Raw genomic sequence first — 12,972 nt, forward strand, 5'->3', positions numbered from 1 at the left:
AATAATCAACCAACTGGTAGTATTGATGCGTTTGCATTTGATTACATCATAAAAAAAAAAAAAAAAATAAAATAAAATAAAATATAATATTATATTTTTTATAATAAAAAAAAAAAATGATAAAATATAATTTTGTTACTCTCAGCAATGAGAGAAATAAAAAATAATTAAAAGAAAATAAATTTTATTATTTTTGTAAATTTGATATTTGTGTATTTAGGGGGTGTGGTTATTTTTTTATTTATTTATTTATTTATTTATTTATTTATTTATTTATTTTTTTATTTTTTTATTTATTACTATAATTATAATTATTTTTTATTATTATTATAATAATAAAAATAAATAAATAAAATAAATAAAAATATTATTTTTTAAAAAAAAACAATAGTATTATTTTTTTTTAATTTTTTTTTTTTATTATTTAAACTTTTTTTTATTTTATTATATTTTATTTTATAATTTAAAAAATAATAATAATTATGGCAGATATTGGAGGAAAAGTTTATTTTGTAAGTGGAGCTAGTGGAGGGATTGGGTTAGAGATGGTTATTCAATTATTAGGACAAGGTATGAGGGTTGCAGCAACTAGTAGAGATAAAAAGAAATTAATTCAAGTTTTAAAAGAGAGGGATAATAGTTTGATTAGAGATGATAATTTCATTGCAGTTGAAATGGATTTAAGTTCAGAACATTCAATAAAGAAAGCAATCTCTGAATGTATTGAAAAATTTAAGACAATTTATTGTGTTATCAATAACAGTGGATATGCAATCAAAGGTACAATTGAAGAACTAAGTTTAAAAGAGATTCAAGAGAATTTCAACATCAATTGTTTCGGACCAATGATGGTGATTCATCATTTCATGCCACATCTTAAATGTAAACCATATAGTGATCCAAGAATCATCAATGTATCATCAGTAGTTGGATTTAACGGTGATTTAATGAACCGATTTCCATGTTATGTCTCAAGTAAATTTGCATTGGACGGATTCACTGAATCAATTTCAAATGACTTGAAAAAGTATGATATCAAATGTACAACGGTCAAACCTGGTTATTTTATAACACCATTCAATGATCATATCATTCATTCAAAGGGTGAACAACCATTAACAGATCATGAAAAAGAAATTCTTGAAAAATATAATGCAACAAAACCAAAAAATAATGGTAGTGACCCAATTAAAGGTGCAAGAGCTATCGTTGAAATATCTTTAAATCCAGAACCACCATTACATTTATTCTTAGGAAGTGATTCATTAAGACATGCTGATTCAAAAATTCAAAAAGTTCAATCTGATATTAATAAATGGATTGAATTAACAAAATCAACTGATAATTAAAAATTGTTTTTTTTTTAAATTTAAAAAAAAAAAAAAAAAATAAAAAAATAAAAAAAAAAAAAAATATCTCCCTAAACCACCTTTTCTTTTAAAAGTGACTTTTGGATAGATATTTTTTTATTGATTATAATAAACACAATAATTTTTTTTTTTTTTTTTTTTGTTTTTTTTTTTTTTGATCATTTTTTTATTTTTTTTTATTTTTTATTTTTATTTTTTTTTATAAATTTTGTCAAAATAATAATAATAATAACAAAAATGTTAAAAAAATCATTATTTATTTATTTATTTATTTTTTTTAATTTTATAATTAAAATAACGACAGCAGCAACAAGTGTAACATATTATGTTAGTGTTAATAATGGTAATGATAATATACCATGTGGAGAGAGTTTAGAAAAGTCATGTCAATCAATTCAATATGTATTTAATCAATATAATTCAACCTATTTAAATAGTCAAGATATTATTGAAGTTATGATATTATTAGATGATGGTGAATATATTGGTGAAAATAATGTGAATTTTAATATTTACAATATGACAATCACTATTCAACCAATTAATAATTCAAAAACACCGTCACCAGTAACATTCAATGGTATTAACAGTGCCGGTGATAGAGTTTTTAATATCACTGAACCATATTTAATTAAAACCAATGAAACAACGATTCAATATGGCATAAATTCAACATCATTAACATTAAATAATTTAAATTTCATTAATTTCAATCCAACTATTGGTAATGGTAATGGTACCATTGGAAATGGTGCAATCATATTCATTGATATATTCAACTCATCATTATCTTTATCAATTAATAAATGTAATTTTAATAATAATCAAGGTAATAAAGGTGGTGTGATTTATATGGAGTCTGAATTTTATAGTGATGGCAATAACCTTGTTGAAATTAGTATAAAGAGTTCACAATTTACAAATAACAATGCAACTATATCAGGTGGTGTTGCTTATTTGGATGGATTTAATGATATTTATATTGACACTTGTTTATTTGATAATTCATATTCACCAGTGTCTGGTACCTCAACATTATTCATATCAAATGGTGAATTTATTGAAATTAGAAGATCAAATTTCACAAGAAATCAAATTGCATCAACTGTTGAATTATTTGGAATTCAATATAAGAATGGATCAATGGTAAAGGATTGCTTGTTTGATGGTAATGTTGTCAATGGTAAAGGTGGTGCAATTTCAATGTACCTAAGTTGGTTATCTGTTGATGGCACATTATTTAATAATAACTATGCTGGTGCAATTGGTGGTGCGATCTTTGCTACTGGCGTATCAAGTTATTTACTTGTTGCAAATTCAAAATTCATTGATAATAAATCAAGTGGTGCTGGTGGCGCTATTGCAACTCAAGGTAGTGTTTACACGAGTTTAAACAATTGTGAATTCATTTCAAATTCTGCAAATGCCGGTGGTTCATTATCTTTTGAATATTCAAATCAAATTCATTTAAGAAATTGTACAATCAGTGGAAATGTTGGTGTTGGTCAAGGTGGTGCAATCTATTCATCCTATTCAACGATTTCAATGGATGATACTAAAATTAGTGCCAATCAAGCTTACCAAGGTGGTGCTGTCTATTGCTCCGCTTCAACTTTAAATATTACCAGTTCAAATATCCCATTGAATGGTAATACCGATCTTGGCAATGGTACAGACTCTTATGAATGGAAAGGTGAGGATGGTATAAAAGTCAATGATTATGGTATTTATTGTGCTCTAACTCCAACCTATACCTATTGTACTGTCAATGGTGATACACCTTATAGTAAACTTTGCGGTGAATCCGATGTCACTGAACTTTCAGGTTTAACAGCTGGTCAAATCGCTGGTATTGTCATTGGTTGTACTATTGGTGCTGGTATTTTAGCTTTTGGTTTAGCCTGGGTTATCTCAAAAACAACTATTAAAGAACATTTCATTAGACTAAGAAGCTCTTCAACTTCTAATACATCTTATTCACTAAATTAATTCATTAAATTTATTTATTTATTTATTTATTTATTTATTTATTTATTTATTTATTTATTAAAAAAAAAAAAAAAAAAAAAAAAAAAATAAACCATTTCTTTAAAGAAATAATTTTCCCAAGATTTTTTTTTTTTTTTTACTTTTTTTTTTATTTTATATTTTTTCAAATTAAAACAGTGGTGTTTTTGATATTCCCACATCAGGTGATAATAAATAAAATCAAAAAAAAAAAAAAAATCAAAAAAAAAAAAAAATAAATTACTTTCTTTGTTGGTGCCCTAAAATTAACCAAATAAAAAATAAACCAAAGAAAAAAAAAAAAATATGCAAAAAAAAAAAAAAAAAAAAAAAAAAAATATTATTCTCAATAATCCAAATTTACAAATTATGATCAAAAAAAAATCAAATAAATATCTCACCACAAAAACAAAAAAATCATTAAAAGGTAAAAAATAAAAATAAAATTAAAAAAAAATTAAATAAATATCTGATTTTTGGTTAAACTCAACACAAAAAAGTCTGATTTTTATATTTTTATTTTTCAGTTTGCAGTTTTAATTTTTTTTTTTTTTTTTTATTTTTATTTCACACAAAATTTAAACAAAACAAAAACAAATTCAAACACAAATACAATACTTCAAAATGGGTCAAAAGAGTTCAAAACCAGGTATGTAAAAAAAAAGGTATCTTCCATTTAAAAAAAATAAAGTGGGTTTTAACCAAATCTCCATTTATTATTCATAGATTTAATTGCACAAGGAGGAAATAAATCTGGAACAACTTCAATCCGTACTACTTTTACTGCTTAAATAAATAAATTCTAATTTCTAAAATATCAAATAATTAATAAATGTATTTTAAAATTCAATTCCATTTAAAAAAAAAAAAAAAAAAAAAAAAAAAAAAGAAAAAAATAATAATTATAATTTTTATTATTAATTTGATTAACTTTTCATAAAAAAAAAAAAAATAAAAATAAAAAATTTGTAATTGAATTGAAAAAATAAATGAATATTTGAAAATATGACACCACAAAAAACAATTTAATTAAAACACTGAAATAATTTGTAATTTTGTGGGAGTGGCAAACAAATAAAAAAATAAAATCATTTATTATTTTCTAATTACTTTTTTTTTTTTTTTTTTTTTTTTTTTTTTTTAATTAAATTATTAAAAAATATGTGGTTGGAAAAAAAAAAAATCAGTTTTTGTTTGTCTTAGGAATACAAAAAATAATAACAATGAAGAAATATAATTTTTTATTTTTAATTTTTATTTTAATACATATATCACAAAAAACTTATTCCCAATCAAGTAAGTGGAAAAAAAAAAATAAAAAAAAAATAAAAAAAAATAAAAAATAATAATAATCAACCAACAAATTTTTTTATTTTAAAATTAAGCTATTAAATTGAGTTTTTTGGTGTACGATCACACTCCATCAAGAAATCCAGATTTCGAAGCTGCAAATAGTGGAAGGGTTGAAAAGGGTTTAGTAAAAACAGATTTAGGAGCTGATGGAACACCAGTTTATTGTTGTGGCAGAACCAAGAAAGCATCAATAACAAGTGAAACAACTTTTTATTCTTGGTTTCATAATAAACCTGGTACAAATTTACCAATTAATAAAGAAATTACATTGACTCAAAGTACAACAAATCCAAACATTTATTCTTATACCAATGGATCATTTTTTATTATTGACGGAGAAGGTTTTGATGATAAAGTAATTTTTTTAAATTTATAATATTTTTATTTATAAAATTTAATTTTAATTTTAATTTTTTTTTTTTTTTTTAATTATTAAAATGATAAAAAGACAAAATATCCCAACGAAAAGTTATATTATGATCCTGCTAAAAAAGCAAGAAATTTTCATTATTGTATGTAAATCTTATTTTCATTTGAAAAAAAAAAAAGCTAATAACATTCAATTCAATAGGTGCTCAGGCTCATACACAATTCCAATATAAAACAGGTGATATTTTTTCATTTACTGTATGTTAAAATAATTTTTTAAACAAAAATTTATAAATTTAATATTAAATATTTTAAAAAACAATTTAAAGGGCGACGACGATGTTTGGGTTTTTATAAATAATAAACTTGCTGTTGATTTAGGTGGAATGCATCCACTCTTCATCATCAATTAATCTAGATCAATTAGGGTTGACAAATGGCGCAAATTATAACTTTGATTTTTTTTATTGTGAAAGACACACTGATGGCTCAACAATACAAATTACAACATCATTAAAATTTGTTTGTCCGTAAGTTTTAGATTTTAAATTAACAAAATAAGAGAAAAAGAAAAAAAAACAAAAATTAATAAAGTATAATTTAATTATTAGATTTTATGATGGATGTGGAGTTTGCCAAGGTGATAACTCAAGTTGTTGTTTGCCAAGTAATTGTGACCAAAATCCAAAATATACTGCAAGTTGCCTCCAAGCAAAATGTGTTAATGGTCTTTGCAATGTTCCAGTAACTAGTTGTTCATCTGCAACTCCTTGTTTTGACAGCGTTTGTACACCATTTGTTGGATGTTCATTGGTACCAAAAAATTGTTCATCTGCCGACTATTGTAGATTGGATTACTGCAATCCAACCATTAATGCTTGTCAACATGATCCTATTCCTGATTGTATTAGTGTAAATATTTTTTAAATTTTTTAAAAAAAAAATTTTAAAAATTATATAGATTTTAATTTATCATTTTATAGTGTTCAAATATAGGTTGTTTAACAACAGATAAATGCTTCCCAAAATCGTATGTTCATTAATGATTTTATTTTAATTTTTAAAAAAGCTAAAAGTGCTCTAACTTTGATTATATTTTTTATAACCTTCTAAAATATAGATGCAGTCCAGATGGAAAAAGTTGCATTACCAATACAAAATCATGTGATGATAATAACCCTTGCACTACAGATACTGTAATATTATATTAAAAATAATTATATTTTTTATTTATTTATTAATTTTAGTTAACCATTTTCCCCCTAAATCACAGTGTTCAAATGGTAATTGCTTTTACCAAATTATTCCAGATTGTATAAATTGTGGTGGTAACCAATGTTTCAATACTGATAAATGTAATCCAACATCGTAAGTAAAACAATTTATTTTTGTTTATATTTAATTATCTGGATAATTAACAATATAAAAAATTAAATTATAGATGCGCTTCTGATGGTAAATCATGTGCTCAAGTCCATGTACTTTGTGATGATCAAAATCACTGTACAGATGATAGTGTATGTAAATAATTGTATTGCTTTTTTTTTTTCTTTTTTTTTGGACATGTGGAAAATAAAAAAATCACACCCCACATTCCAACAACTTTGTTAACAAAATTTTTTATTTTCCTCAACTTACAATTTAAAAAATAAATAAATAATTTATAGTGTTCAAATGGATATTGTATTTCAAATCCTATACCAAATTGTATTGATTGTCCAGACACTGCTTGTATAACAACAGATTTTTGTAATGTTCAAGTGTAGGTTTAAAATTAATCTAAAAAATTTAATTAACCAAATTATTAACAATACAAATGATTTTTATTATATTTTATACTAAATAGATGTAGCCCAGATGGAAAAAGTTGTGTTTCATCTCCAAAAAATTGTAATGATACCAGTTTTTGTACTATTGATAGGTAAATACAAATATTTTATTTGTTTAAAATTTAAAATTTGGATTTTCTAATTTTAATTATTTATATTTATTAGTTGTAATTCACCAAATGGAACGTGTTCACATTCATTTCCAGATCCTAAATGTGTATCTTGTGCATCCACATCATGTACTACAACTGATGATTGCTTAGTTCAAGTTTGTAGTGATGATGGAGCCAGTTGTAATTCAATACCAAAAAATTGTGATGACAAAAACCCTTGTACACAAGATAGGTAAATATATTTTTATTTCATTAAAATAAAAACAAAAAGAATCAAAATTTTCAATTTTTTAATTATTATTTTAAATAAATAGTTGCTCAAATAATGGAGTTTGTGCATACACTCCCATTCCAAATTGTTCAATTTGTAACAGTACTTTCGGCTGCATTACCACCGATTTATGTCAACCAATGGTTTGTACAGATCCAGATCTTAAATGTGAGATAGATCAAACTCTATGTAATGATGATAACTTTTGTACCACTGATAGTTGCTCAGGAAATGGTATTTGTGCACACACTCCTGTTGATAGTTGTTTAACCTGTTCAAAAAATATTGGTTGTATTACTGTAGATAAATGTAATCCTCAGATGTATGTAATCATTATACCACTAATTAAAATAAATTTAATTTTCCATCCCAATTAACTTTTTTTTTAAAAAAAAAAGCTGTTCAAATGATAATAAATCATGTATCACCGGAGATAATGGGTGTGATAAAGGTGATAAATGTTCAATAGCTTCATGTGAATCGCCAGCAGGTAATTGTAAATCAACTCCAGTAGTTTGTGATGATAATGATCCTTGTACAATTGATAGGTAAATATAATTATTAATAAAATATCATGATTTTAATTATAAACCTCTAACATCCTCTTTTAATTATTTTAATAGTTGTAACCCAGCAGATGGAACTTGTGTACATCAAGATATTAATAACTGTGCTGAATGTGGTAAACTTGGATGTATTACAAGCAATCCTTGTCAGCCAGTTTCTTGTTCAATCACTGGCACAGAATGTAATAAAACAAAAATTTCATGCGATGATAAAAATCATTGCACTCAAGATGCGTAAGTAAAAAAAAAAGAAAAAAAAACTTGTTAAAAGATAAACTATATTAATATTTTAAAATAATTCTTTTTTTAGATGTTCGATAAAAGATGGCTCTTGTTATCATGCAACAATTAATAATTGTATTGATTGCGCAAATCAAGCGTGTATTGTAAGTTTAAAAACATTTTTTGATAATATGTTTTTAAAAAATACTAATTACTATTTAAATTTGGAACAATAGACATTTGACGCTTGTAAACCAAAAAAATGTGGAGCTGATGGTAATTGCTATGAAGATCCAGTAACCTGCGATGATGGAAATGGGTGTACAATTGATAGTTGTTCAAGAAATGGTACTTGTTCAAACAAATTAATTGAAAACTGTGTTAGTTGTAATAGTAGTTTTAATTGTATAACAACCGATTTTTGTGATCCACAAATTTGTTCAGGTGACCCATTAAATCTTAGCTGTATTAAAAATATGTCAATGTGTGATGATGGAAATTATTGCACAACGGATATATGTTCTGGTAATGGAGTTTGCTCTCACTCATCACCCGATCCTTTATGTAGATCATGTAAATCAACAAACTGTACAACAACTGATTTATGTCAACTTCAAATATGTAGTGCGGATGGTAGTGGTTGTGAAACTGATCAAAAAGGTCTTTGTGATGATAAAGGTAAAATACAATTATATTCAATTTTAATTCAATTAATTCTAATTCAAATTCTTTTTTTTTTTTTTTAGATCCATGTACAACCGATCTTTGTGATAAAGGAGTTTGTACTCACCCAAAAATTACTGATTGTATGGCATGTAATGAAACATTTGCTTGTATTGTAAGTTTTTTAATAATATTTGAAAAAAGTATTACTATTACTAATTATTTTTAAAATTATAATTATGATATAGACAACAGTATTTTGTGAATATCAGATATGTAGTAGTGATAAAACCCATTGTATTCAAACAGAAAGAAATTGTGATGATCAAAATGAATGCAGTACTGATTTTTGTCAAAGTAAATATTAATATATGTTTATTTTTACTATTTTATAATTTTTAATTTTAAAATCTAATTTTATAAAATTCTTTTTTAGACGATCAATGTTCTCATTATTTTCCTAAAGATTGTTTCTTGTGTGGAAATCAAACCTGCCATGATTATGACATATGCTACCCAGCCTATTGTGATATCAGCACTTCCACTTGTGCCAACACTACTTTGACTTGTGACGATAAGGACCCATGTACAAAAGATATTTGTTTTTCAGGAACGGGTTGTGGATTTGTAACTATAGATAGGTGTACAAAATGTAATGAAACTGTAGCATGCATTGAAAAGGATTTATGTAAATCATTGCAATGTCCTGCCGATGGGTCTGATGAATGTATTTCCTCTGATAAGAATTGTGATGATGGTAATCCATGTACATATTCAGAGTGTGATCCTGAAACTGGTTCATGTATAGATTCATTCATTGAAGGTTGTTCACTTTGTTCAAAGCCAGGTGTATATTGTTATTCACAAGATAAATGTTCACCATTAATTTGTAATGATGCTGGAGATGGTTGTGTTCAAATAAGTCCAAATTGTTCAGATCACCAACGTTGTACGAATGATACTTGCTCAGATGGCCACTGTATAAATACTCCAATCGAAAATTGTATGGAATGTATTAAAAATTTTCAACCAGTTTTTTCATTCATGGATGTTTCATTATTCTCGGATAATCCCTCAAATGATTCTTTTGGCTGCTACTCCTCAGATAAATGCGTTCATGTTGACTGTTTAACTGATCATAGCTGCAATTATACTAAAATCGTATGTGAACCAGACAATTCATGTCATGATAGTTATTGTGATCAAGGAATTTGTTATTCTATACCAAAAGAAAATTGTGAAGTTTGCTCAAAAACTTTATATTGTATAACTGATAACCCATGTGAGCCTAGTGTCTGTTCAGATAATAAAGATTCATGTATCACCAAACCTTTAAATTGTGATGATGATGATAGTTGTACAATAGATTCTTGTAGTCCTGATACCAATTGTACTCATACCCGTATTGCAGGTTGTCGAGCAGTTCCAACAACAACTGGAATAGCACCTCACACTCACTATTGTGACTATTGTCATGATACTGAAATATGTATTCTAATTGGTGATGTTCCTACTTGTGTACCAACATCAACAACATCATCAATACCATTAACAACAGTAACAACAGATATTGAATTAGTTGTTACATCTGGTATATATTCCACTGGCCATTTCACTGAAAGTGGAACCACTTTTGGAGATAAACCCAGTACAACCACGTCAGAATTAGTATCAACAACCTCCTCTACACCTCCTTATTACAATCTTTGCGATAGAGTAAGATGCGGTAAAGGTTTAGAATGTTATATGATTGATAATAAACCTGAATGTCTACCATCAAATTACCAATGTATGGACTGTTGGGATTTACTTTGTCATCTTCAAGATTTATCTTGTAAAATGGTTTTAAATCCCCATTTCATTACTGATAAATATGGTCAAGTTTGTTGTAAATTCATACCAACGTGCATACCAAGATAAATTAAATTCTAAAACTATAGAAATGCATAATTAGGAGAAAAAAAAAAAAAAATTTTGAAAAAAATAAAAAAAAATTGGATAAAAAATGACAACATCTGCTATAAATAAAAAATTAAAAATAAACATTACAAAAAAAAAAAAATTTATTATTTTTTATAATACCAACACTGACTCAACAAAGATATTTTTTTTTTTTTTTTTTTGATTGTTTTTTCATTTTCACTTGCCCAATTTTTTTTTTTTTTTTTTTTTTTTAATTTTACAAAAATGTTGAATGCTTTAAATAAAACTTGTTTAAATAGATATAAATATTGCAAAACCAATATAAACCAAGTTTTCAATCGCGCAAACTACACAAATAATAATAATAATAATAATAATAATAACAGTTTAAATAATAATAAAGATTTCAATAAAATCAAATTTAGTTTAAGTGAAATTAAAGACGGAGGAAAAATATTGAATCAATATACATTTAATGATTTTAATAATACTATAGAATCAACATCATCATCTATTAATAATAATAATAATAATAATAATAAATTTGAATTAATTAAAAACAAACAACAAAAACTATTAACTACTCAAGAGAAAGAATTAAAACTTGATGATAATAAATTATTTGACTCAATAAAAAAATTATTTTTACCAAAAGGATATCCATCAACAGTTACCAGTGATTATATAGGATACCAAAAATGGATGTTTATTCAAAATGTAATTGGTTCAACAACCTATGTTTTAAGTACACATGCATTATTAACATCTGTGATTGGAATTAGTAGTACATCAGCTTTACCATTTGCAGCTGCAATCTCTTGGGTTTTAAAAGATGGTTTGGGTGCCACTGCATTGGTTTTATTTGCAAATAAATATAGTACACTATTTGATTATGATATTAAAAAATATAAATTTAGGGGTGATTTATTACATAATTTTGGTGTTTTGGTTTGTATTTTTATTAATTAAAATTTCTACAATATATTTGTTTATTTATTTATTAATAATATATTATTTATTTAGTTAGAAATGTTTACACCATTTTTCCAACAATTTTTTTTACCATTGGCATCAATTTCAAATTTATCAAAAGGTTTAGCAGGTTTAATTTATGGCAGTACTAGAGCAAGTTTAAATAGAAGTTTTTCATTAAAAGAGAATATTGGTGATATTACAGCTAAATATCAATCACAAAGTATGGCAGCCTATTTATCTGGTATGGCTATTGGATCTAGTATTGGAATGATTTTATCTGTATTTCCATTAACTTCAGTTTCAAATTTATCAATGGTTTTCGGTTTATCCTTTATTCATATTTTTTGTGGTATAAATGCAATTAAATCAATTGATTTAAAAACATTAAATCAACAAAGAACTTCAATTTTAATTGATAATTGGTTAAAATCCAATTTAATTTTAACTTCAAAAATTGTAAATCAAGAAGAAAAGTAAGTTTTAAAAAAAAAAAAAAAAAAAAAAAAAAAAAAAAAAAAAAAAAAAAAAAAAAAAAAAAAAAAAAAAAAAAAAAAAAAAAAAAAAAAAAAAAAAAAAAAAAAAAAAAAAAAGAGAAAAGAAAAGAAAAGAAAAGAAAAGAAAAGAAAAGAAAAGAAAAGAAAAGAAAAGAAAAGAAAAGAAAAGAAAAGAAAAGAAAAGAAAAACTAAATACTAATATATACATATTTTTTATTTGTTTTTATTATAATTTTTATTATTAATAATTAAATTTTTTTTTTTTTTTTTTTTTTTTTTTTTTTTTTTATTTAAATCAATTTATTTAGATTTATTACAAATGATAAATATTTAAAACCAAATATAAAATTAGGATGTACAATTGAAGAATCATTTGAATATGATTATCAATTAAATGAAGCATTAAATATTGCAAATTCAAATTCAAATAATGATTATTTAATTAGTATAAAACTTGGCAAAAATAAAAATTGTGATGATTCAATTATTAGAATTTTATATTTTGATAAAAAACAAACCACCACCACCAATAATATGACAACAAATATGACAACAGATTTAATTAATGATTTAGCCCTTCACAATAAAGAACAGAATAATATAATTATTTTAAAATCATATTTCCATGCTTTTCTCATAAGAGCTGAATTAATTAAACTTGCAAATTCAAATGAAATTTCATTATATTTAAATGATGGTAGTGGTAGTGGTAGTGGTGGTAGTGGTGATTTTAGTCATTCAAAAGAATTAAAATTAATAATGGAAAATACAAATACACAATTAAATGAAAAGTTTGATTCCTTTTTAAAGGATTTC

The 12,972-nt window shown here is 24.5% G+C and overlaps 3 protein-coding genes and 1 pseudogene across 3 annotated transcripts in view; all 4 read left to right on the plus strand.

The window, feature by feature from the left end:
• Positions 1-482: 482 nt before the first annotated feature.
• DDB_G0278655 (short-chain dehydrogenase/reductase family protein) lies at positions 483-1,349 on the plus strand (the record flags this gene model as incomplete). Its single annotated transcript, XM_637189.1, has 1 exon — positions 483-1,349. One exon carries the CDS (start codon positions 483-485, stop codon positions 1,347-1,349), a length of 867 nt encoding a protein of 288 aa, XP_642281.1.
• Positions 1,350-1,607: 258 nt separating this feature from the next.
• DDB_G0278313 (pectin lyase-like family protein) lies at positions 1,608-3,359 on the plus strand (the record flags this gene model as incomplete). The annotated part of the gene is made up of 1 exon (XM_637190.1): positions 1,608-3,359. One exon carries the CDS (start codon positions 1,608-1,610, stop codon positions 3,357-3,359), a length of 1,752 nt encoding a protein of 583 aa, XP_642282.1.
• Positions 3,360-4,600: 1,241 nt separating this feature from the next.
• DDB_G0278657 lies at positions 4,601-10,683 on the plus strand (annotated as a pseudogene; the record flags this gene model as incomplete).
• A 267-nt stretch (positions 10,684-10,950) lies between these two features.
• The window catches only part of DDB_G0278315 (DUF647 family protein), a gene marked incomplete at both ends in the record, with an annotated part of 2,109 nt that continues 87 nt past the window's right edge, over positions 10,951-12,972 (plus strand). The window contains 3 exons of the mRNA XM_637192.1: positions 10,951-11,634; positions 11,710-12,134; positions 12,465-12,972. The exon at positions 12,465-12,972 is cut by the window's right edge and continues 87 nt beyond it. Coding sequence (XP_642284.1) covers positions 10,951-11,634; positions 11,710-12,134; positions 12,465-12,972 — 1,617 coding nt within the window. The remainder of the gene's footprint in view (positions 11,635-11,709; positions 12,135-12,464) is intronic.

The sequence above is a fragment of the Dictyostelium discoideum genome, assembly GCF_000004695.1.
Source record: "Dictyostelium discoideum AX4 chromosome 3 chromosome, whole genome shotgun sequence".
Lineage (NCBI taxonomy): Eukaryota > Evosea > Eumycetozoa > Dictyosteliales > Dictyosteliaceae > Dictyostelium > Dictyostelium discoideum.